The sequence below is a fragment of the Pagrus major genome, chromosome 2 (assembly GCF_040436345.1).
Source record: "Pagrus major chromosome 2, Pma_NU_1.0".
NCBI classification, from domain to species: domain Eukaryota; kingdom Metazoa; phylum Chordata; class Actinopteri; order Spariformes; family Sparidae; genus Pagrus; species Pagrus major.
The window spans coordinates 24,491,897-24,517,698 of NC_133216.1; the positions used below are offsets into that span (position 1 = coordinate 24,491,897).

General features: G+C 41.1%; 3 protein-coding genes across 5 annotated transcripts in view; 1 reads left to right on the forward strand and 2 right to left on the reverse strand.

Moving 5' to 3' along the window:
* gdpd5b (glycerophosphodiester phosphodiesterase domain containing 5b) overlaps nucleotides 1-1,868 on the forward strand; it is a 46,466-nt gene extending 44,598 nt beyond the window's left edge. Inside the window, exon 17 of one of the 2 annotated variants that reach the window (XM_073485606.1) lies at nucleotides 582-1,868. In XM_073485606.1, coding sequence (XP_073341707.1) covers nucleotides 582-667 — 86 coding nt within the window. In that variant the 3' untranslated portion in view covers nucleotides 668-1,868. Of the gene's footprint in view, nucleotides 1-141; nucleotides 300-581 lie in introns of those variants that run through there. The other variant, XM_073485597.1, reaches the window with a different exon arrangement.
* Nucleotides 1,869-2,465: 597 nt separating this feature from the next.
* Nucleotides 2,466-7,492, reverse strand: hspa13 (heat shock protein 70 family, member 13). The gene is made up of 5 exons (XM_073480172.1): nucleotides 7,362-7,492; nucleotides 6,911-7,251; nucleotides 5,731-5,944; nucleotides 5,293-5,460; nucleotides 2,466-4,749 (listed from the first exon to the last, which is right to left on the reverse strand). The coding sequence occupies exons 1-5, from the start codon at nucleotides 7,384-7,386 to the stop codon at nucleotides 4,169-4,171; spliced, it is 1,329 nt and encodes a 442-aa protein (XP_073336273.1). The 5' UTR covers nucleotides 7,387-7,492; the 3' UTR covers nucleotides 2,466-4,168.
* An 829-nt stretch (nucleotides 7,493-8,321) lies between these two features.
* samsn1a (SAM domain, SH3 domain and nuclear localisation signals 1a) lies at nucleotides 8,322-17,241 on the reverse strand. Of its 2 annotated transcripts, none has more exons than XM_073487044.1 (8): nucleotides 14,325-14,484; nucleotides 13,346-13,426; nucleotides 12,827-12,955; nucleotides 12,222-12,339; nucleotides 11,938-12,089; nucleotides 11,610-11,825; nucleotides 11,044-11,191; nucleotides 8,322-9,122 (listed from the first exon to the last, which is right to left on the reverse strand). In XM_073487044.1, the coding sequence occupies exons 1-8, from the start codon at nucleotides 14,376-14,378 to the stop codon at nucleotides 8,968-8,970; spliced, it is 1,053 nt and encodes a 350-aa protein (XP_073343145.1). In that variant the 5' UTR covers nucleotides 14,379-14,484; the 3' UTR covers nucleotides 8,322-8,967. The 2 variants fall into 2 exon arrangements, with proteins under 2 accessions (XP_073343145.1, XP_073343153.1); XM_073487052.1 differs by lacking the exon at nucleotides 14,325-14,484 and adding an exon at nucleotides 16,963-17,241 and having other exon boundaries at nucleotides 8,886-9,122.
* Between the last annotated feature and the right edge of the window lie 8,561 nt (nucleotides 17,242-25,802).

Consider the following 25,802-nt stretch of genomic DNA (forward strand, 5'->3'; position numbering starts at 1 on the left):
ACTTCTATCTTAAATATAAGGAATGAGCCTTTCGAGTTTCAGGCGCCCAGCGAGCATGTCACTCCATCCCAGCATGCATCCGTCTGAGTGTCTGTGAATGTTCTCCTACTCTTCCTCCTCTTCCTCTCTTCCCTGTTGAAGGTCAGCCCCAGTAGCAGCCTGTGTGATGTGCACCACCTCCTGTCCATGCTACCAGCAGTGTGACTTCTTCCTTTATTCCATGCATCCATTGCATCCCTCGTTACCCACCACTTCTCTGCCTACTGTGCCCCTCTCCTCCTTCATCCATCCATCCATCCCTTCATGCACCAAACCTCCCCCATAAACCCTCCCACTGGAGACTACGTCATGTGTAGGGGAGCTTATAGACGCCCCAGTCTGTCTAGACAGCCCCTAGTGCTGGGGGTCAAAGGTGAGTCACATCAGTGCCAGAAGTTTGAGGTTCTCCATCAGCTTCTCATTCATTTTTTCATTCAATGTCTCCTATATCTTAAGTTTGTCAACCTTTTGTGGTTTCTTGTGAAAGTGATGACATCACACAGTTCACTGACTTTTTTTTAAAATCCTTTGGCGCCCTCCAGAGGTGGGGAATGGAGTTGGCAGTGCTGAGGAGCTGTACGGGGACAATGGCTACGACTACTACACCAATCGAGGTATCAGCCAGTGATTGGGACCGTGTGAACCTGCTCGGATCATTCCTGTTTAAGACGGAGTGAAGTCTGTTCTCCTCCTCTGTCCGACTGATCAGCTGACAGACTGCTGTACATGACGGAGGAGACATCCACCCAGTTGCTTTGTGTACATTCTGTAAATAGTTTTGCTTGTCAGACATACTGTATATCGCATGGGACTACACGCACTTTTTATCAGCGGGATACGCCAAATCCGTGGCCTCCTCTCTCACATCTAAATGTCCCAGAGGCCCCTCTGAGTTACCGATGCCTGCTTCTTTTTAAAGATGTTTTTTCTTTCATGTTTTAAGCTAATTTTCCAAAGCAGTGTCTCGTTCTTAACCACTGTACATGGTATTGTTCTCTCAGCAGATGAGTTTCTTTTTAACGAGGCTTTATTGCAGCATGAGACTAAACGCTAGCAGCTCATTATGCCCCCCCGCCTTCTGTCAGCACTCCACTGTGCTGTTGTTCATAAAAGTACAAGTATTAATATTTATATTTAAAGAGGAAAAACAAAAAACACAAACAAGCTGTTTACAGAAGTCCTGCCTTCTCCTCCAGGTGAAATATTCACGTGGTGTATGTAAGATATCACCTGATGTGTGTGAGCTGTGCTCCCAACAACCAGAGGAACTGGTGAAAATGGATTGGGGAGGAACATTAGTGTTGTCTTTTTATGGTTAATGTGAATGTGTTTGGATTTTTTTTTAAAGATGTGTACGGTGTATTGTGTGTATTCTGGCCGGGTACATATTTTTTACCCTGTGTGCAGTGCTACGTTGAGTGTGTTATTGTACATAAAAGGTGAACCAGTGCATGAGATGCTCCAGCCAACTAAGAATTACATTGGAACAATGTGACAGTGATGAAACTGTTGAATAACTCCAATAGCAATAGTCTGGTCATGGTGGAAGTCGAGTCACTTCCTGCTCAGCCTCTGAATTACAGTTAAGTCTGTGGTATTTTAGTGTTGACATGCATCTAACTGTTGGCTGCTGGTGTAAAACTGAATGCTGTAGGTAAATGAAGTGGATGCTAAATGTGAAAATAAAGCTCTAAGCTAACTGAAGGGACACTACAGGTATCACAAGAGGCAGCACAGGGTCAAGAAATGGATTGCCTTTTGTGTTTCTTTTCCTTTCTTTGGGTACTACTGTGCCTCAGAATTAAACATTAAAAAATCTTCTAAAACAGTTTACTAGTTGTTTTGTATTTTTACAGCCTTAAAGAATCCGTTTTAAGGAAGCCATTTCAAACTATTTTTCTCCCCTACATACATACAGACACTACAAAAAAAACACTAATCCTACCACTAAGTGAAAGCTTGTTGTGTCCATTTATATATATCTTATATATGTTCAGGATGTCAGTCAATTCAGGGGAACTAAGGATGTTATAGAAGCTCAGAGAGGCAAGTGAAAACTAATTTAAGGATCTTTAAAAGATTATCCTGACTTTTTTTCCCCCTACATACTTAATACATAAATAGAAAACTAGTTAGATATGACTTGGAAAATTGATCACCAGAGTTGTTTTTTTTTCTCTGACTTGCCTCCCAGGGGTTACATACAGTACCATTTTGCATCTTTATACATCGGGTGTCTGCTTTTGGCCCGCGGTCCACTGAGTGACACTTTTGGCCCTCCAAGGGGAAAAGGTTGGGCACCCCTGAGCTGGAAGATCTTGATACAACATGAGCGTATGTGAAGTGCTAAAGTATGTGTACGTGGCCCAGCAGTCTAAAGTCAACAAAATAAGTTTGACTCTTCCTCAAAATAAACAGACAGTGAAGAAGTTGCAGAATTGAGTTTTAATTGGCTGAAAAGTTGGTCATAACAGTTTAACTTTGTCATTTTTTAGTTGGCTAGACTCTGACAGTGAGTAGAACATGATATAAAAATAGACCTTAGTCTCAGTTTGTTTCTCCCTATTTCAACAGGGACTGATGTTTTTTTTTTTTTTACAGTATCAAAGGCAAACAGTATAGCCTTAGCTTCATCTTTCCTAACAGCTGTGTTACATCAGGATCTCAGTTCCAACATGAGAAATACATTTGGAAAAGAAAATGAAATAAAGGAAAACACCAGCTCATGAAAGACATTTGGCAAAATAAGTTGTGACAGTTTTTGAAGGAATGTTGGTACTTCTAGTTCTTGGTTTAAAATGATATTGGACCGTCTGTACTTCAGAGATACAGAGTTCTGGGTTTTATGTTTTCCAAAGACAGTCTTAGAATAGAAACGGAAATCAACTTTCATACTGGACGCACAATAACCAGGCAGTGGTCCACCAGAATGAAACAGTTTCTTCACACAAAATTATTGAATAAATCTCATCTTTCTCTTCACATTTTAGGCACTACAAATACAATATCAAATACACAAGGCACCAGAAAGCAACGCTTTGGTCCTCCTGTGGGACTCAGAGTTGACCTTACAGCAGCAACAGCAGGCTGTACTTCACTCTGATACGCAACACAAATACTTAAAGTGTGCGTGCCATTGCCTTTTAAATGAAGCATGCACTATTGCACAGAAAAAGTAAAGTTGGCCAACAAGTGGAAGTCCTCAAAGTGCAGCACTGAGCATGACGTTACTAAATGCATTTCTTCAAACGAAGGGGTGATGCTAATGATTTAAGATTTACAGTACTGTGAGAACATTAAGGCTTTCTCCAACATGCACCTCACGAGACACCTTATTCATTTATCAGGCGAGTAGCCTATACAGCGGTGAATTTGTTTTGTTGTGCATAACTACATCTTTGCACTTCCTCTGTTCGCATGACCATGCAAAGTTTGACAGGAAACCACCAGAGTGCAGTGGTTCACCTTCACACGCAAACTTTCACAATACAGCAGCTTCCTGCACAGACACACATCTCCTCTGTTGGAAATATGAAAAAATGCATTAAAGTCCTGCTAAACACCTGTATACACATACACACACAAACATACACACAGTCAGCCACACAGTTAATGGGAATAAATAAATAAATAGCTGAAGATGCACTGATCAGTCTTTTAGTCCATTAAAGGAGAGGCTGTTCCCTGAATTGAACACCATTTAAGTATCTACCACGAATAAGCATCATCAGTGAAGCTGAATGGATCAGCAGATACACGAGATGTCACTTTTAGAAAGGCTTGTCATTTATCGCTGTTATTTCTGCTAAAGCATCGTGTGCAACAAAAGCAGCCGTCAGTTTCGAAATTATGAAAAGGACGGTTCACGTCTGCAGATGTGATCAGGTTACTGCGCCTAAAAGAGGAATGTTGGTTTCAATACATAATCATCACATATTTTCCGCTACCGCCGCTTTTCCCAGAAATGTAAGCAACCTGAGTATCTTGCATGTCTTCATTCGGGTGACGCTGCCTTTTGTTGCTTCAGCAGATTTTAAATTATGCACATAAGAGCAGCATGAAACAGTTGGGAAGCAGTGACAAGTCTCTGAGGCATCACTTTGATGTTAACAAATAACCTGGATGAAGATTAGCTGAAGTTCGTCTTGCGCAGGTGTCTGTTGGGGATTTCTATAGCGCTCACTTGTAAAGGCCAGGAGCCGCCCATGATGCCAGCCTGAATGGCCACACCTGTGACCACAGCCAGGTCAGGGTCCACCGACGTGTTGGGCTCCTTCCCAAAGTACTCGCTGATCAGCCTCCTGATGCGCGGTATCCTGGTGGACCCTCCGACCAGAACGATCTCATCTACGTCATGTTTCTCCAGGTGGCCCTCCGCTAACACGGTCTCCACCGGAGCCAGGATCTTCTGGAAAAGGTCCTTGTTGAGCTCCTCGAACAGCTCGCGAGTGATCTCAGCCTGGAAGAGAACTGGAGCAGGATCGGAGCCTTCGGGTGACTCGGAGCTGTCGTGGGTGTGAAGGTGTAGAGGCACCCTGACGGTGACACTTGGTTGGAGGGTGAGGTTGAGCTTGGCAGCTTCCACAGCCTGTCGGAGACGGTGGATGTCCTCTTTGAGAGTGGGTGGGACGCCAAACTCCTGTCGGACTCGCTCTGTGGTGTACTGGAGCAACCTCTGGCTGAAGTCTTGACCTCCCAGTTTGTTATTCCCTGCAGAAAAATATTGTCCACTTAAGATTAGGCCACTGTTATCCTCCAGCAACAACACTTCCACAACCTCTATTAAAAAAAAAGTTGGGTCACTGTGGTTCTTCTCACTTTGTATGTTGCAGGCTTCAAACTCGTAATGAGTGTACATTTACGAAAAACAGAATTCATCAGTCTGAATATTAAATATCTTGTGTTTGAACCGTATTAACTGAATATAGGTCGCAGCATCCCAACTTTTTCGGAATCAGGGTTGTAATTCAGACAAATATTACTTAAAATTAACCAGACTATTGTCTGAACAGATATTAGATGCCCATACTTTCCTCTCTCTGTAACACACTGACTGGCTGAATCTTTGTGAAAGTTCTGACCCCACATTATTATCCACTGTTGAATCCACTTCAATCATGAAGAGTAGAGCTCTGACTGAAAGGACATTTTAAGCCTTTAACTGGGATAGTGAAACAATATGTAAAGTTCCCTTTTTCAGACAACCGCAGGCTCATATCAGTTTCTATCTCTTATCTCTGTGAAACACATTACCTGCCATGGCTCTGGTGAGGAACATGCCCCCCTGTTTGTTGAGGAGAGAAACATCCAGGGTTCCTCCCCCGAGGTCGACCACCAGCACGTTGAACACGTCCACCTTGTGCAGGCCGTAGGCCATGGCTGCAGCAGTGGGCTCATTGATCACTCGCAGGATCTCCAGGCCTGCAAGACGAGGAAGAATGTACATTTTATTCCAGATATCTGTGTGCTGATTGTATTTTTAATTCTTTTGGGGAATAACAGCCAGTATGGATCTTATCTGAAATATATCCAAGTATAGCAGTAGCAGAGTGTGTCTAGAATGTTAGTGTTTATTTAAATTTCATTTTATTACCCAAAGACGGAAATTAATTAGTTCACAGGTGAAAAAAATACACAGATGAAGTAGAAAAATACACAAAAGCTTAAAATAAGAAGTGACTGAGAACTGACCGGCGAGGTTGGCGGCCCTGACGGTGTAGTTCCTCTGCCTCTCATCAAACTCTGCCGGCACTGAGATGACAGCTTTCTGGATGGGCACACCCAGATGTTGCTCAGCCATCTTCTTCATCTTCAGCAGCAGCCTGGAGCCGATGAACTCTGGGCTGACGGTGAAGGTGCGGTTTGTGGAGACCACGAACTCTGCACTTCCATTATTGTTTATCACCTGGAAGTAGGGCAGTGGGAAACAATATGAGGAGATAAAAAAAACTGAGAGGCAATAACGGGCGATATATTAACATGATTTTGTTTTCTTACATGAAAGTAGAGTAAGGCGATCTTATTGAGAGATAGCTGACATGGATTTTGATGCTTTTATAATGTGTGTATCTGATTGCATTTAATAAAGGCTGATTAAACTAGATGATGGTTGACATGGCACATGCCTCTATTGGGCCATTTTACATGAATATAGATACACCTTGTATACTGCCAAAAGGTTTCAAAATACAGATTAAAACATTATCTTAAAACCAACGTTTCCCAGAACTGTCTTACAGCAGTTATTAAAGTGAGATCACTTATTTTCCCACATCATCTGTGTGAAACAGATAAACAAGAGATCATAATAAAGAAAAAGATGCTTGAGGTCATTTATGATTATAACATTTCCAGTGAAGTTGTCATTTTAGACAAAGTTTATTGTTAAACTGTATAATATCCTACATCTGTTACATATCTTTGTCACAAGTGTTTGTAAACCACATTTTAGAGATTGTGTGCAAAATGTGAATGTATCTGCCAATATATTGATACTGGAATCAGCCCCAAAGATTTAATTAATAGTAAAGCTCTAGAAACGTATAAGAAGCTCTAGAAAAATAATTTATAAAGAAACTACAAATGCAGGACTGGCATATATTTATTTAGAGTATTACTTTTAGTGCATTTAATGGCATGTTAATTTATTTAGTGAGACATTTTTTTATTTCTACCCTTATTTTTTTATTTAGGGAGCTTCAGTCCTCCATACATCAACGTGGCATTCCACTCAAAAAGACTTAAATAAAACAATCAAAAAACACCTCCTATATAACCCTGTGCTAAAGTGACTCCACTAAAGAAACCACTCATTCTGCAATAACACACAAATAAGCCCACAGTCAGATGTACCAGCACCAGCATGACCCACCGTAAACGGGTACCGAGCACTCTCCTGCTCCAGCACCTCCGGCTCGAAGATCTTCCCGATGAACCTCTTGGCATCATAGATGGTGTTTTGAGGGTTGCTGTCGGCCAGGTCCACGGCTTCGTGTCCGGACAGCACCGCAGCAGTGGTGAATGACACGGCGCTGGGGATGCTCTTCCTCCCATCTTTATCCGCTATCACCTCCACGTCCCCGCTCCCCGGGAGGAAGACGCCGACAGAGCAGAAGGTGGTGCCCAGGTCCAGGCCTATTACTTTGGGTTTGGGGGGCGGTAAGTACTGCTGGCCCAGGTAACCAGCCAGGAACAGGGCCAGGATCACCGAACCTGTGGCACGTTAACAACACGCGTATTACAGGTGGAATAAACCGGTTAGCTCATGTGGTAGCACCCAGTCACCGGTTAATTACTGGAGAAAAATGCGTAATTAAACTTACCAATCATTGAAATTTCTCCCGTCATCGTACCACACTGTTGCGAAGTCACCCACCGCTTGAATTTCACAAAATGTCGGTATAAATTGCTCAAGTTGCGACCAAATGATGCTTTGATAAGTGGATGATGCGATGTAGGAAGTTTTTAGACTACCAGCAAAATACACGTCAATGTTTTATCACTCCTGGTGTATGCTGGGTAATGTAGTTTGCGGGTAACACCATCGACGCCACGGGTGGCGCAGCACATAATAGTTTAGTACTGCATTTCCCGTCAACGCTTGCGATATGCAACGTAACGCGAAGGTTTTGTGACGTATCCGTGCACTCAGCCAACCAGGCACGGCCAAGACAGTGGAGCATTTAAAAAAAAGGAAAAAGAAAATGTTCACGTTAAATTAAAATGTTAAAATAGTTTAATGATAGTTTTTCTTTTTTAAATAACTAAAATAAAATAAAATAAAATAAAATAAAATAATACAAACAAAAATAATTAATGCAAATAAAATTAAAAGAAAAAATAAACTAATAAAAAACAAAAATAACGAATTCAACTAAAATAAAGTAGAAAAATAAATAAAAGGAAAGAAAGAAAAAGTAAAAATCACAAAAAATATTAATTCAGCTAAAATTAAAGTTAAAAAAATCTATTGTAAAATACAATATTGGACAAAATAAAAAGAATACGAAAATAATATATATAATATAATCAAAATAATAATTATATAAAAAATAAATGTTAATGTGTAATATATAGAAATAAAGAAACAAAATCAAAAATAGTAATTTCAGCTTATATTTAAGTAAAAATTAAAGAAATCTAAATAATGTTTTAACTTTCAAATTAAAAATCACGTTTGTTTCTTTTATATTGTATTTCATTTATGGTTATTTAGGCCATCAATCACTCAAAATAGGCAGTGTACTAGTAGGTGAAATAAATAACTGACTGACAGGAAAACATCATTTTAATTCTCCTTTGATTTTATTTACAAAAAGTTGTGAAAACAGTTGAATTCTGACTTTCACATGAATGCACACACAGGCTCTCTCCCACACATTCTCATATCCATGCACACACATTCAGAAAATAACATACACATTTTCCTGTACAGTATAGATCATAGGCAATATTTGAAATGCATTGTTCAAACCCATCACAGAAACATCCATTCACCACTAAGACCAATAATTCATAGGAAAGAGATAACACTGGATGTTGAACTGAGATTGGATTTGATGAGAAAGGTCAAAATGATGCAGATGCGATAAATAAAGGCTTTATATGGAAAAACACTGAATGATTTAGAATGCAATAAATACAAGTGACATTTAATCAATGAAATGTCACCTTTTCAAAAACATAAAATAAAAAAAACTCAAGAAATCTTACAACTTGATTATTAGCTGACAAAGTGACAAATGGATAAGATGACATTTAGAATAGTGGTTGTCCGTTCTAAACATCACACTTTTAAAATGCTTCTACACCAGGCAGACTTGTGGCTACCTTGTTGGAATAAGGGTTATTAACATGACATTTTGAGAAAATTAAGGGATCATTGAATTCCAAATGTTATCATATCCATCTGACAAGTAATGAAACACATTAAGAATCCACAGCGTCTGTGTGCGGCTCTGTGTCCTCTTTGCTGTCTGAACATTCGGAGGGAATGAAGCAGCCCGAGTCTCTGGGACAGTCGCTGTCTTCTTCCTGTAGAATGTGGGAGGATTTGTGCTCCTCCGCCTCCCTCACATCATCACCTGCGACCACAAACCAAATAGAATTTAATCAAATGTCATATTATTCCAAGTTTCTGTTTCCAACCACATCAGAGAGATTACATTCAGTGTGAAGTGCTTCAGTCACTGGAAATGAACCCATATTTAAATGTATGAACCTGATGCTCTGACATTTAAATCATTTATTGCTGTGACAGCAACAGCACTGTAGATTGTTTCCAAGATTAGAGGCTGTTATTACTCAAATGACGTAGAAAATGGAACAATGTATGGCTGGCTGATTGAGTGGCCAAATGACCCAAAAGCTAAAATAACTTGTGCAGGTGTGACCCAGCAAACATCCGCAGTAAATCATGTCTTCTTCTTTTAGATACAACACCTCAAAATGTCCCCTTTATTTCCCACTCTCACAAAGTAAAAATATTCCACCATTCTTTAATATTTTCACTTCACTGATGGAAGCTACTAATCCTCATGTCCGGGTTGCCAAACCACTAACCTAATGGAGCTTGATTAAATTACTGGCCTCTCATGTGAGTCAATAGGCTTGGCAGGGTCATGCCACGCTGGCCACTGCCATCTGTTTCACTCAAACTGTCACCCGACACAAACATTACAATGACCTTTCCTTTGTCTTGTACACAAACTGCAGTAAAACACCAACAGACTGAACAAAACTGGCCGTGACTGCTGTTCCTCTCTTCGCACTGGAAAGTAGTTTTGTTTTCATTCATGCAGGATCTGCGATTATCAGCCTTCTGCTACAAGACTTCAGATTACAGGAACACCTTCTGCGCCATTAAGCACTTTCTATCTGAGTAACAGGAAACCACTGATAAGCCTCTCACAGTGCGGAGGATGTTAAAGAATAAAAAAACACCTTTCTATTCTACAGCAGAATTTAATTCGCAAATAATTTCCAGCCACGTCAGCAATAAGGAACAATGGAGTGACAAAAATATACTTAAACTGTTGTATATTTTTATTTATGTTGAACTAGTATTCTTTATTTGACAGAAAGACCAAAGTCACTAAAGCCCTTTGTAACTTGAAAGTGACCTAGAACTACGCTTGCTATGGTGTTTTGTTGAATGCTCATTTCTGATTGGCTAATGAGACAAATTCCGAGGCCTGTCAGCTCACACAGGTGTGTCACATTTAATCATAATTACTGCTGCTGCTGTTTGATTGCTGTTAGGAAGCACGACGCCATCCACACAGATAGATGCAGAGGGATTTTTACAAGACTGACTTGATTTACTGAATGATTGTAAAACCTTATGACTGCTAGTTAAAAGTTGGAGGGCAGTAATGCCAGATATGTCAGTGCCAAAATTTCTTAGAACAGTTTTGGGTTTAGACAGGAGACATGGAGACCAGAGACACTGCAATCATATAGTGTCACCATGACACAGCTACACTTCTTTTAATAAGCACAAACAAGTTGTGTAAATAATTTATCAGCCAAATTTTACATGAAACTGTAAATGTTGTCAGTGAGGGTTGTAATGAAGAGAACAAATGACAACTGTAATTAAGTAAAGTGGGAATAAGCTTTTATCACAGGAGACATTTGGACTTTTAAAAAGTAGGTGAAGCACAAATATAACTGATAAAATAAATGATGGCTGAATTCCATTTAGCTGATTCAGTTTCAGGTTACTGATATTGTTCGTGTCAACTGGGACACTTTAATGGGACAGAACCATCATTAGTGTTATTAGTAACCTGTTTCTTTGGGTTTGGGTTAGGGTTAGGGTTAACCTTTTGGGTTAGGGTTAAGGGTTAGGGTTTCCTGTTTGTTTCGAGTATGATTTCAACACCCTTAATAACTCTGGGGTTTTATCAGGGTTTTAGTCGACTATGTGGCTTCCTAATTAGTGATCTATAAAATGAAATGTTAATTGTTAATAATATGGTCATAGCTGTGTGTGTTGCTCACCTTCTGTGTAGCGGTACTCAGCAGCAGCGAGAAGCTTGCGTCTGTGCTCGGGGTCTTTGACGTTCAGCTCTATCAGGTGCTTCTCTTGCAGGTGCAACAGGTCCTCCACTGTCTGGTAGCCATTCAGCAGCAAGGCAGAGGCGTACTCCTGCAACAGCAACAGGGGTTGTTTTCATTGGAATCAACTCGGTAAAAAAAAACCCAGTGGCGCAAACATTCACCTAGTTTCTATCAAGTTTCTGATCAAGTATAGTACAAAAGGTTAACAAAGGTGTCACACTGGTTTCAAATCGGAGACAACAAAGACTTGATAATGTCAGGTGTTTTACCTGCATACATCTATGAGGCTGAGGTATGAAAGTAGGGCAGCATTTCGTGGTAAATGAGATGAATTTAAAAGGATTTCTTTGAATTTGCAGAACAATTTGTTTTCACTTATGAAACGAGGTTAACGGCATCGGAAGTGTTGCTACTCATCAAGAATAATACTAAACAGAAGAGTTCACTGAACACTCTTTTAACTGGTTTTCTGTCTGAAACCTTCTTGTAAACGGACTAAATCTCACCTCGAGGTTCAATCGCTCCAGTAACTCCAGCAGCGTTTTAGGCCGAGGTCTTTTGCATAGTTTCTGTGGTCTGATCTTGGGAGCTTCTTCTTCTCCTTCCTCTTTCTCCACCACAATGTCTACGTAGATGAACTTGAAGTTGCCCACTTTGTTGTTTAGCATGCCCGTCCAGATGCCCATTGGAGGCTTACTGATGATGTTGATAATGTCACCCACCTGTGAGTGTAGAGAAACATTGAGATGATCCTGATCTTTATGTCTTGAAAGTATAATGTCTTGTTGATGTTGCTGCTGCACAGCAGTGTGCACAAACAGTGCTGTGTCTTACCTTGAGTTTGAGGGAATCTGTGTCGTACGGGCTTGGAACGAAGTCCGTGTGGACGCGAGCTTTGCCACAGAACTCTCCCTGATAGGAGCCGTCCTCCTCCAGCCTCAGACTGTCTCTCTGACCAGAACCGTTGGACTCACTGGTCACACCGCCTGAACACACAAACACAACATGGTTATGGTTCATTCATAAATACATGGATCAGCTGAAGTCCAAACTCTTTTGTTGTGGATCAACACAGCACCCTTTGGTCCAGTCTGTGTGCAGATTGTGCAGATACTCACTCGAGGAGCTCTGTCCGCTGTAGAGACTCTCTAAGGAGTTGCTTGTCTTTGCAGAGTCTTTCTCAGCCGGAGCCCCACTCTCCGTCTCTGCCTCTGGGTCTTTGTCTGTGTCATCACCCTGGTAGGAAAAAAAAAGGAAAAGATATAAAGTCATGTCATTGAATACAGACATAAATAAAATCTGCTAAAGTCAGCAAATTCCCGTAAAGTCCACATGAAAGTAAAAGTCAACAAGGAAACTAAAAGAGAGAGCTTCAGATAGGGATGTAGGCTGTGAAAGTTGCACAGCTTGTCAAAAGTTTCATCTTATCGCTCCATCTCCTCTACAGTCAAAATTACCAGATACTCATCGGTGTAGAGCAGCGTCAGAGCTGAGGATGTGGGTTTGTAAGAGATGAAAGTGATAAAAATCCTGAGAGAAACAACGCAGGTTTGCTGTAACTGAGGCACGTCTGAACTTCTGCTGTAATCTCACCCCTCGAGTTACTAATAAATGTGCATGGATGATGAAAGCTTAACCTGTTGTGGCTGATAGCAATTAAATAAAAAGGGGAGGCTGTGTGTACGTGAGTGTTTGTGTGTGTGTCTATTTTCCAGTGACTCACTGTCTCCTCAGAGAAGGACTTGGCGTGTTTTTTGCCCATTTTTCTGCGCATGGTCAGTGAGATTGCCTTCATCTTCTTCCCGAGTCCGGCTGATTTGTGCTGGTCCGGACTCTCATTTTCTTCTGTGAGCTGTGTAAAGAAAGTAGGTTTAGCACATATGGTGTTGCAATATTCATAACAGTGAATTTATAACTCGCCTCCTCAATTTTTGTCCCAAACAAACTGTACTTCTGCGCCATAAAGACAGAGCAAAATGCACCACTTCCTGTGCAGCAAAGGGTTTTTCCCAACATGAAGTTTATTTTCCAATGTCATTTTCTATAAAAAAAACAAACACCTTGCAGCATCATGGCTGCAAATATTTGTATATGTGCACATATTCAGCACTCCTTATCCAAATCCTTAATGCTAACGTTTCTTTCACGACTTTAAATTACCATATATAATTCTTGCTGCTACTGTATCTGACATTCTTTGGCATCACGCATACACAAATGAAATGAAAACAAATCTACACACCACGGTTGTTCCATTTTCCTCTGGCTTGGCTTGTGATGAGTGATGTCTGAGACCCTCAAACTTGCCAAAGCTGGTAGAGCGCTGTGAGGAGGATTCAAAGACAAAGCGTTATAGAGGCGACTGTCACCATTTGTGCAGCGGGGTTTAACAGCATTGCATAACACTGAGACATTGTGAGTCCTCGTCCCAGCTGTCTCAAGGCACAAAAATCCTTCAAAAACCTCTGTGACCCGAGTGGATCTGTCTGATGAAACACGAGTGTATACAGGTGCACCAGTAAACCTGTCAGTATTCACAATAAGTAGATAAATACATAAATGAAACTGTTGTCTCCTCACAGCAATGGTGATATGCACACACACACAGTGGCTTCACTCTGGCCCTGTTTTAATACATTCCCCCCCTTTTTCCAATTTTTCATAAAACTAAAAGTCATTATAATCCCATCCTCTCCACAGCAGCAGAGCACCGAAATAATTATATAAATGAATAATCCCTGGAAATCCTGGTTAAATATGAGCTCCATACTCCTAGACGACCCTCTGTGGATTGATTTAATGCAGCGTCGTCTGCCAGCCCCAGTTTTATATTTATTTTTTTTGCTGCGTTATCTACAAATACAGCAGCAGAATTCAAGATTGTCATTTTATATCAATATCCTTCCCCCTATTTTTAGTTTTTGTGTTATTGTATCATTGGTATTTTATTGTCATAGTTTGTCTGTTTAACATTATGAAAATTCACTTTACTCTTTAAAACTGTATAAAAGTGGACAAAAATATCCCTTTATGTCAACTAGTCTTTTAGTTTTCCTTTACAAATACAATTTAACATTTTCAATTTTCAATGACAATTCAAACAACGTTTACTTCAGGTATGTCTGTATGACATTGGTCATTTTTTGAGCGACTATGTCAAAAGTCAACTTAAAAGGTCTCGGCTTCCAACATACTTATATTTTCTTTAAATGTTCACCTACCTTCGGCTTGCTCTTTGCTTTGTCCGACACATTGGAGGCTGCCCTCTGCAACATTTTCTCTTGTTTTAAGGTTTTTTATTGTCAAATCTCAGCCCTTTGCTTCTCTCTGGTCTTAACCCCACACTCTACTGACAGTGAAGTGTTAACTCGCACTGAGGCTGCCTGTCTGATGGGCTGGCTGGCCCACTTCCTTACAACACAGGATGTGAGGCAATTGGCATTGTGTCTCTTGAAGCAGTATCGCTTTGAAAAGGGGAAAAATACAAGTGCTTAAGTGTGCATTTTGTGGCCTGCTCGACGAAAACTTTGAGCACCACTTCCAGGAACGGCCGTATTTAGGTTTTAAAACTGGGGTAGCTATTGAAGAGCTGTTGTAGAAGATACAAGATTCTCCGGTGAGGATGAGTTTGTGTCACATCTGCTGCTGAGGTCGATCTGCTCAGAGTTGTGCTGTAATGTCACAAAGCAAGAATTATACTAACCACTGGAGTGGAGTCATGATAAATCAGGATTAGGGTTACATCCACATGAACTAACTATCAATACCACTATTCTGAACTTTACAGTGAAAGCTGTTTATTCATGACTAAAATAACGTAAAAATGTCAAAATCTTTCAATGAAGTCATTTCTTAAGTCCAATATTCCTCAAAATGTCCTTTTCACAACAAAGGGGAACTTGGTTATGGTAAATGATGCTGGAGTAATTATTCCTATGTGTTCATTTCTTAATGTGGGGCCAACACTTTTGAGGAAGTGCTGACGTACAGCAGAGGAACAGCTGAAAGCGGCAACTTTGCCATGTCGAAACACTTTCCGGTTTGTCTCTGCTCTCAATATGGAAGAGGAAACACTTCATTTGAGGTCGTAGAAACACTTCACTGTCATATTTCATGTGTCTGGAATAGATTTTTCTTTTTGATCACCAAAATAATAACCTGTGACCTTCTCACAAAACATAGCCTCCACACTGAATCTGAGATCGAGAGGCGATTGGACTCCTCACGGGATCCTACATTTCTGTTAGTCATTGCTCTCATGTTGCCATGCGGGGATTTGCCACTGTGTTTACATTGCGGGGGGTTTGAAGAAAAGGGAATTCTAGTGACAAAACCGTTGACTAATCCCACGGTTTGCAATCAGCCGTAAACTCCTGTCAATCCAGATTAAGGTTTCTAATCTATGACTTCAGAGGCTCCCCGGGGAGGCAGTTGTTCATCTGAAGAGTTCAAAATGAGATATCTGCCATTTGAAAAAGTCACCTGATCTTTGTTGAAATATGCACAGTCAGGGGAGGATTATGAGTTAGATTGTTTTAAATAGTTTTCAAACGGAACTGAGAGGAGGATAGATTTTATTAAAATACAGCAACATATGTATTTAAGGTTTATGTCTGTTATAGCATATATTGTAAAGTACAGCATGTTTAGCATTTCAGAAAGGTTTTCTTTGTACTCATAGGAAAGCTATGAGGCCTTTAGGAGGAAGCACAAAGACAATCTTAATCTCCATCATCATCATCTCTGGCTCTACTCTAAAGAGGCTTCGTGGCTAATGAAATGACCTTTTATCTCTAAGAACCAATGACACTATAGATCCATAGGCATCTTGTAATCTCCACACCGGATCATCCTTTTCAACTTAGACAATTTTCTCCCAAGTCATGTTAAGCTTTAACAACAGCTTTGTGTCACACAGGGCACACAGGGCACACGTGCTCACTGGCTATCAGCAGAGGTCTAATGCTGAGAGATGTCAAGTGCACGCAAAGGCACTGGCCTTGAGGTCAGTCTGCACCCTTGTGTGGTATTAGCACCGAGTGACCATTGGACTTGTGGTTTTGAACAGCAAATGACTGAAGGAATCCCAATAGGATAGTCTTAGATTAGTTTAGAAATGACTTGACAAATAAATCGAACAAATATCTCTTTTAGATGGCCTATCAACGTGCACCTGTCACCGGGTCTGTTGGGTATAACTTATGATATTTGCTGTTGGATTAGGCTTGATTGAATTTGAGGGGACTGTTGAGCATTGTAGGAGGTATGTGCTCTACTGTTTGTCATTCTAGTTTTCTGATCGTTTCACAATGGTTCAAGCACAAATAAACATGGTCACTGCCACGCACAATCCTCTGGATTTTGTGTGAAACCAGCCAAAGTGCGCACTTCATAGTCTCTGCTTTTTGACTCTCTGCTCTGCCTGTGTGTATGTGTGTGTAACCTTGCCCTTGCACATCCATGACAGCCAGAGAGCAAAGGAAAGAGGCTGAGGCAGCGATGTAACCTGGTCGCTATTTTTGTTGATGTGTGTTTTTTGTCAGGCTGGAGGCTACACACCACTGCCCAGAAACAAAAACACAGCAAAATATGAAGAAAATATGAAAAAACAGGCAGAGAGAAGGGTCTCTGCAGACAGAGATACTGCCACACACTTCGAGTGGACTGTAAGAGAGGGATTACTTTTGTATGAGTCAGCTCATTAGTCAGCTCATTAGAGCTGCATTGTGACTGTCAAACTGCAGCTGCACAAAGCACTTCTGAAGTCTAAATGTCAATGATGCAATAAAAGCATCAGAATAAAAACAGCTCTGACTCGGATCTCTTTGAAAAACACGTATCCATCCAGCAGCTACTTACATTTGGTTCTGACAGATCCACGTCTGTGATTGATCGCGGCACCCTTGGGGGAAGCTGGGGTTTACAATCTCGTTTCAAGCTGTCATCCTGGGCCGTCCCTTGCTGCTGTCTTCCCTCCCACTCCTTCCCTTGGGCCGTGGCAAAGTCATGGGAGTACACGCGATACTCTGTGAGCGGCCTGCGGCAGGTGTGCTGGGCGGCTCCCCAGGCAGGACCGCTGTCACCTGGGTTGCTCCAGCGCTGGTGGTAGGTGTGGGTGGGTGTCGCTCCACCAGGGAGGTTAGCTATTTCTGTGCATCGGCCCGGGGTAGTGTTCTCCTGGGCAGGTAGGGTGGAGGACTTGCCAATGTAGGGTCTCCTGTCAGACCTGTATGGCACGTCCAGATAGTGGGGCCCCATGGTTGGACTCATAACAGACGGTGGGGAGTGCACTGAGAGAGAAAACAGAAGAAAATCTGAATGAAAAACTGACATTTACATGTTTCTGAGACTAGGGAAGCCTTATTTGACCTCTTTTAAACTGCAATCAAACATGTGCGTCATATTGAAGTGTTGCTACACCAAAACTCTTCATTATGCCAGAAAATGATTCATAGTTCTGTGTATGCTCAGCCCACTGAGTGTCATAGCACCACCACAGAACTTCTGTTTAATCTCTTTTAAACATTACTTTGTACTTACACAATATCCCAATAGTGAAGACAGTGAAGAGACATTTTGCACTAGAAATGGCCACTTAACACATCGAAGCAGCACCGGAAAGAGTGTAGGCTGAAATTTGAAGATGGCCAAACAGCATTCTTGTGGTGTCAACCTTCGCCTTTGAAACCCCTATGTGTAGTGTGAACGGATGTGTGCTGGCTGTAAAGCAGCCCCTCTGTGTACCTTTGCTGTAAAGACACCTCAGACAGACACCTACAACTGAAGGTGTTGCAACGCTTAAAAGCAGAAGTATAATTTAGAGGAGAAAAGTCATGAACCAGAGTTGCTACATCTTGATAAATTCTGTGTGAGCCTCTTTTGCTAGTGCAAGCATAAGCCAAGTTTAGTCATGCTGGGTAACTGAGTCACGCAGATGCTAGAAAGGTCAAAAACAACAGACATTACTGTTATCTTGCAGTACAGTAATTGTGGAAAGCGGTCTCACCTGTGGCGTTGTGGCTTTTCTTTGACGCCTCTTTCCCGCTTTTTCCAGCTGGTTTCTTTCCAGGCTTTTGGCTTCTTTTGACAGCAGGTTTAGACTCCGTCACCACACCATTGGCATGGACACTCTGAAAAGAACACACAACACATTTAAAATACTTTAATTCCTACATCTCTAAAGTGTGACATCTCTTCTGATTGTTTAATAAAACATGTATGGAAGCTTTACGTTATGGTAAAAGTTTTAGCAGCATAGCTCTAGGGATGGCACTGTCAGTCCTCCAGTCGGTTGGTCCACATTTAAACAGCAACTATGGGAAGGACTGCCATTGAATTTTGTGCTGACATTCATGGTTCCCAGGGGATGATTCCTACTGACTTTTGGAACATCTGACTTTTCCTCAAGACAGCATGATGTTCACATTGTTGTATTTTAGTGAGATATCTCAACAACTGTTGGTTGGAGTGCCATTACATTTAGGACAGACATTCACATTCACATCCCTTCACTTTCCATTTCACACCATCATCAAGTCAAAACGTTTTTGTCCAGTACTATGAAAAACATACCTGCTAAACTAATACAAATCTCATGAGCATTAGCTGTAGTTTGTGTTTTGAGCTAATTAGTAAATGTTAGCATGCTAACATGCTCAACTAAGATGGTGAACATAATAAACAGTATAAACCAACTTAACATCTGCTTGTTAGCGTTGTCATTTGAGCATGTTAGCATGTTAATGTTGGTATTTAGCTCAAAGCACTGCTGAGCCATTAGCATGGCTGATGGTTATTTAGAGACAACAAAGACACAATATCTTTTACCAAATCCTATTTGGGTCACTGGTTCTTTTAGCACATTGTGAGGTGCTGAGAGCTGCTGCTGATCCACTACTGGCAAGCTCTGTTTTGTTTGCTTCTCACTATGATGGGCATTAGTCAGAATGGGCATTGGATGACCTGGCGCGAGGCCTCTAAACCCTCCAAACCCCAAACACACACAGAGGCAGTCCTCTTGTTTTCACATCTCTCTGCCATGTGGCCCAGAGATTACACTGGGGGCAGTACCCTCTCTGGACCATCTGCACTGCATTAAAACCCAATCAACATTTGCGGTAAATGATTGTGCCATTTAGGCCACCGGAGGCTCTCTGGATGTCAAAAGCAGGTGGCAGCTTGAAACTCCCAAAGTTGACACAAAATGGCCCTGTGTGCCATGTGACCACGAGTCTGCACTGTCTGTAAACACGCTCCCCTCGACTGGTGCAGCAACAGGTCCATTTAAATGCGGCTCAAACACCAGATTGGGCACAGATGCATCAATCTGTGATGGACACTGATTTCACTTAATGCCTGTTAATAAAAGTGCTATAAGGGAGTGTGTTTTTTTGACACGTCACATGTACTTGATCTCAAAAACAGGTTAATGCTCCTCCATGTACCCTCTTTGTGGTTGCTGCTACTGACCTATAAACTGTTCCACTACTCTACTTCTACAGCTGTGTTACCCACAGCCATGCCTACAAAAAGCATTTAAAATATAACTTTTTTTTTTTCATTTTGCATCATTGCAACATTTTTGCATTAAAATATCTGTTGACTGAGATTATAAGATTATAAGACTGCAGCGAAGCTTTTTATTCTAACCTGGCTTGAGGGCGGTTTCTCCTTTTTCTTTGTGCCAGAATGATGAGCTCCTTTCCCATCTTTGGTTTCTGTTCTGTGTTTAGTCTTCCTCATCTCTACATGGACACAAGATATTACAAAAAATCACATCAGGTTAGTGAAACACTGGAAAACCAAAAGAAAAACCAAAAACAAGAAATAAGAAAGTTATGCAGGAAAGTGATTTTATCATGTATTCATCGACTTTCACAATTAAAGGACAGGTTCACAATTTTTCAAGTCATTTCAAGTATTAAAACAGACAGTCAGGTGCCCATCTGAACACTGAAACAGGTTTTGCTTGCTGTGATCACTTCTCCTGTTAATACCAGACATATGTTGTCCTTATGTGCTCCCAATGGACAAGATCCACATTCCTCTTTCTGTGTGAAAGCCTATATGAGGCTTCAGCAGCCTGAGTTAAGTAAATCAAATGGATATCTTCCAAATTTCCAGTCCGAGCAGTTAGAAAAGACCTCCCGCTATGCTCATTGCAGGCCTGTGTAACGTTATTAAATACTCTGTAGTTTGGGACACAATTTTGGTGGTGAATTGGTTGAAAAGCCCAACCCGCATCTTCAGACATCACGCTGAGAGTCCAAATGAACGCTGGCACATAGATGAGCTTAACCTATTTATTTCCTATTTACCTTCATTGTGATTGTTGGTGATGTGGACTAAATCTTCTCGGCTCTTGGCGGGCTGCCAGACTGCGGTATTACAGCCGGGGTTATCTGCCACGGAGGGAGACAAATCACCAACATTGAGGATTTTAAGTGAAAAGTCAGGGTGAAGTGAGGTCACAGGAGCACACCAGGCTGAATGAAATCGTTTTCGGAGTCACGGACGAGCTGAATTGTAGGTTATCTGAGGTTTAAATCTAAAAACTAGACAACAATAATTTCTTCGGTAAATGATTTACTGTAGTCTCCCTGAGGGTTTATGATACAGTTGAATGTATGGGTGGCAACACAGGAGCTGGTGTTGGTTTAAGTGTTTGGCCTTAATGTTCGGTAATACTTAAAAATTAATAATTTTCTTGCTGCTGTCGATTCCCCTTGAGCCTATGCAAGTCTTTAAGTTAATCCAGGATTAACAAAACACAAATGAAATTGTCTGTACTCACCAAGTGCTTCATTATCTGATGCTGATTTGGATATATGTGTTCTGAAATCAAAGTTGACAAAGATATATATCATCAGTCACGTGTCTCTTAGTGTTTGAGTCTTCTGGAGCTTTAATCTGATAACAAATTACAAAAAAAAACACACTATATGATTGTGTTTTTATGATGTAAAGTCACTTAAAGCAACATCGAAATATGTCAAAGACAGAAAGAGAGAGTGTAGATATTGTGCAGAAGTGTTCTTTGTGAAAGAGTGATCTACTTCTTCTCTGGGTTGAGAAACCACGCTGTGACCACAAAGTCGCGTTTCTTTCAAAGTAAAGGGAGTAAAGGTGTTGAGGCGACTGGGGACTCTAAGTAGGTGGGCCTTGAATCCGCTTAGTCCAACTAGCCCAAAGCCATAATCTGCCTTCTGCTGGCCCTACGAGTCCGCATGGCCCTGCTTCTCAAAAAACATTCACTACCAATCAAAACAATCTTTATAAAGCTTTTTTTTTCCCTTTCAATTGTGTCTAATGGGTTGTCAATCCCTCTCCCTAAAAATACAGGATTGCGTCGCAGACCAAAATGAACTAAAGATAAGGATGAGGAGGGGAGCACTGCTGAAGAGCCCGTCTGCTCTGCTGCTGGAAGGATTTACAGTATTAACCCTCAGTGAAAATAAACAGGGAGCCTTTCAAGCCATATGATTACTGTATGGGAAAGCCCTTTCACTTGCATGGCAGATTTCTGTGGCGACAAAAGAAAGACTTAGGTTATAGGGTAGACACACAGGAGCCTGAATTCCTGGCAGGATTACATTGTTTTAATAAAATTTCATTGTCTGTTTTCAGCGCAATGATGTGATTAGAAGAGGAACAAGTCACATGATCTAAAAGTAGATTTACCTGTGAGCTAAAAAACAGTGTGATTTGGTGCAACTATATCAGCATGTTTGTGTCAAATTCTCAGGTGAGCTCACCTTCTTTTCTTTTTGTTGTAGTTGGTCCCCTGCATCTGAGGCATGTCCTGAAAGAAAACCCAGCATTTTCAGTCACAATTACATTCAACTCGATGTAATAAATAAAGTTTGATTCAGTCTCATGCCATATATATTTACTTGCATGCCATCGGTGATATTTAATTTGCATGACAAGCTTGAATTAAAAATTCTGAATTGTCTGCCCCTCACAGCAGCAGCTGTCGACGGGCTCTGTTCATCATTTCATAATCAGCTTTGTTTTATAGGTACAATCTGGTGGGTAGTCCAAAAGTCCCAATTCCTCTGAGAAGTGACCTCACACAATCTGCTCATGATTGCTCACATGGCCCCGTCATTCACAGTCTGTATGACATGTATGTTTGCAGACATGTGTAAATGTTTTATTGTTATTCTCAGGTCCTTTGAATCTCTGTCGCTGTTTTTAACTCTCCTGTCTGCACAACAAATTTACCCTTGGGTACCAATAAAGAAACCTTGGGCCTTGTTTGGTAAAAAAAACAAAAAAAAAACAGTATGCATTCCTCTCACCATAGAAATAGATCTTCCAGAGCCTCCCCACTTTGTGTTGTCGTCCAGCAGGACCGCTGGGCTGCAGGAGCGGCTGCAGGAACGACTGCATGAGCGGCTGGAGGAGCGGCTGGGGATGGGCGGCGGCGGGCCATCAGTGGAGCTCTGCACCGCCTCATACAGGCTGTCCATCGACCCCTCCTGATGCCATGTGGACAGACACACAGCTGTTAGACAGTGAAATTTGGCAGCAGGAGCAATTTATGAATGGATTTCATCTATCCTGTTGGATTAAGTCTGATGAGCACTTGTGACAAACACAGTGTGCACATAACAAACAGGTTTAATAGGTTATCACACATCAGTTTAAAGTTTTAAAAATGGCTGTTTCCAGAGCCTAAAGCTGAGAAAACCTAAAGAGTGTACAAGATTATTTCCAATGCAAAGCATCACAATTTGATATGACTGTAGGGATGTGCTGCTGATGCTCTTCCAAAGCTCCTCTAAAATTGCTTGTCAACCATGGATGTAGGGGAGGATCGAAAATTCCTCAGGACAGATTTCAGCCTGGATTAAAATGTGTTTGGCTTGTTTGGATTCCTTCTAGGAATGTAAAACCAATTTCTGTCTTCATCCATCTCGTCGTGTCCGCACGATGACATCTTATCTGTTTACTGGATGGACTGCCATTTGTAGTGGCAACAAGGGAAGGTGGAAGGTGATTTTTAGTTTTTTTGATCCACAGAAATTCTCACATTTGGACATTTACACAGTTTCCCTCTGAGTTGTAACAACTTCATTGCGGGTATTTCAAAACTAATTCCTTTAATTCATGCTTTTAATTGTTCTATATGTAATATGTTGAATCTTTGATCTTGCAAATTCATTACCCTTTTACGTGCGTGTGTTTATTGCACCCAGTTAAAGTCGAAACATTTCAAATGGTATTATTGTTTGCACCGCTGTTGAAAAGACAACTGGATCATTTCAGATTTTCCTCAGTGTAGTAGCTGCCAACAGCACTGGACAAAACATAAATGTATTAATTCAATTAGTCTAGACGTGGAAGCATATAGGAATGGTGCCAGGCTGCCAGCCTGACTTCATTTTACTGGGAGATTTTGTGCCCAGTGGCAGACAAAATTGCATCATGAAAGCGATGTTTATAAGGAATCAATCTAAATGCTGATGGTGTCATTATCCTACAGTCATTACACTGTGCAATCAACATTTACTTCATAAGAATAAGTTAAAGGGAAAAAAAAGTCTATAGCCAGTTTTGAAGGAGTTTGTGTTCGCACAAGAAGTCCCTGTACACGTGATGTTGAATCAGAGCAAGAGAGAGGGCACACTCAGTGTGATCACAGTTCAAGCCTTTGTTTACCGTAGCAAGACGTTAGTTAAAATCCTGATTATTGGTCAACATCCGCAACATCTGTCTCAAGCCAAGTTTCTGTATACATGACCTTGTGCCCACGTGCAGCGTGACAGCTGCAGCAGCATCTGAGGGACCATATGTGTGAGCGGTGCGTATGTGTGCGCCTGCCAACACACACTTATCTTTAACCTTGTCGCTTCACTCATCAATACTTTCTTTCTGCTTTCTCCCTCGCATCATGAAAACAACAACTTATACATTAACTACAGCTCTTACGTACACACATGTGATGCTACTGTCATACTCTACTCACATAGAACATGCAATGTCTCATAAAGCACATGAGTTTAAAGAAGTATTATTACAGGCAGCTGAGATGTGGATGGTGCAAAAGGAGAAACTTGTTATTAGGGGGATATTTCTAATAACTGAATGGTGGGGAAAATGATCCAACTACAAAAGGACTACTACTACTACTACTTTGTAGATTTGTCATGCCTTGCTTGTGGCCAAGCTCACATTTGCATCACAGTTCTCTTTCCCACAGCATCTCACACACAGCTGGTTCAGCGTAGATGAAAAAATGGTGTATCTTACCAGGGAGAAGCAGAAAAGGTTCATGCTGGCTGTGAGAAGTCCTGTTGGTGTCGATGCGTCTAATGGAGGTGAAACAGCAAGCTGAGTGACAGCCAGAGACCGAGAGACACAACAGCTCAGTGTGAGCCCAGCCCGGGCCGCCTGCTGTCTTCTCAGATTAATACCACAGTGAAATCCCTCCACTAATCCAATAGATGGACCACCATTACTCTACCAGCTGAAGCAGAACTCACTCTTGACAACAAGCCCATCATTGGTGGAGCAACAGGATGAGTCTTTGTTTTGAATCTTTTTTTTTTTTTTTTTTTGTCACAGGGAGGTTTTATCCAGCAGCCAAGCTTTTTTTAAACATACACTCAGTGGTGGAAAAAAGTATTGTATCATTTCTGTATTTTATCCTTTGCTTCAGCGAAAGTACCAGAATAACACAAATGATCCATTACAAGTAAAAATGTTCATTAAGGTCCCACATGACTGATATATTTTCATAAATTACATTATTTGATAGTTAAAGGGCAAGTGTGTAGGTTTTTGTGACATCTAGCAGTGAGGTTGCTGACTGCAATCAAATAAATACCCCTCGTCTCACCAGGTCTCAGCTTAAAACACGGTATAGACCCGGTCACTATCCAATAAGAGTAGCTGCCCTGTCTGAGAAGTGCAAGCATGATCTTGGATTGCAACACTACTTGGGCAAACCACATGTAGTACTGCAGTAAAACCATGCACCGTGTGGTTGCCTGTCACAGCTTATCATATTCTTCCATGTTCACATAGTTGTTATTGTGTAGTGTCCAAATATTTGTCAAAAACTTTTCATGCTTTGGCTGTATTGTTCTTGAAACTTTCATGCCAATAAAGCCCCTTGAATTGTAATCATTATGTTATAAATGTTATTATTAGCAGATATAATCCTAATCACAAGATAACTTAACAAATTGCCGGTGTTACAGTTGTTCTGTGTGTAGCTTGACCGAGTGGTGTTTCCATACCCAGCCATCCAACATGGCGGACATGCTCGCAAAATCATAGATATTATAAAAGAGACAATTAAAACTGTTGGCAGGACACTTCAAACTGCAAACAAGGTCAATAAAGACTCCTTCTATTATGAATTTATGATCCATGGGGGATTTATATTTGTAAAACATTCCTGGAGCTGAGAACAGCAATGGAAGAAAAAAAAATCTGTGATGTCATCACAATGTGAAGTCTATGGGCCGAACAGGAACGTACAGGCAGCCACTACTCATATTCAGTGTGCTGCATAACCAGGAAGTAAACCCGGAAGCTTGAAAACTTTTTTTTGTCGATGGCACTAGGTGAGCAATTGGATTGATTAGGCATCATTGTTGTGTGTACTACCTAGTATGTATGCTACTCAGATCACGCAGTTACTCAGATTGGGTAGTGACAGCTCCCAATATAGTATAGTATATAGT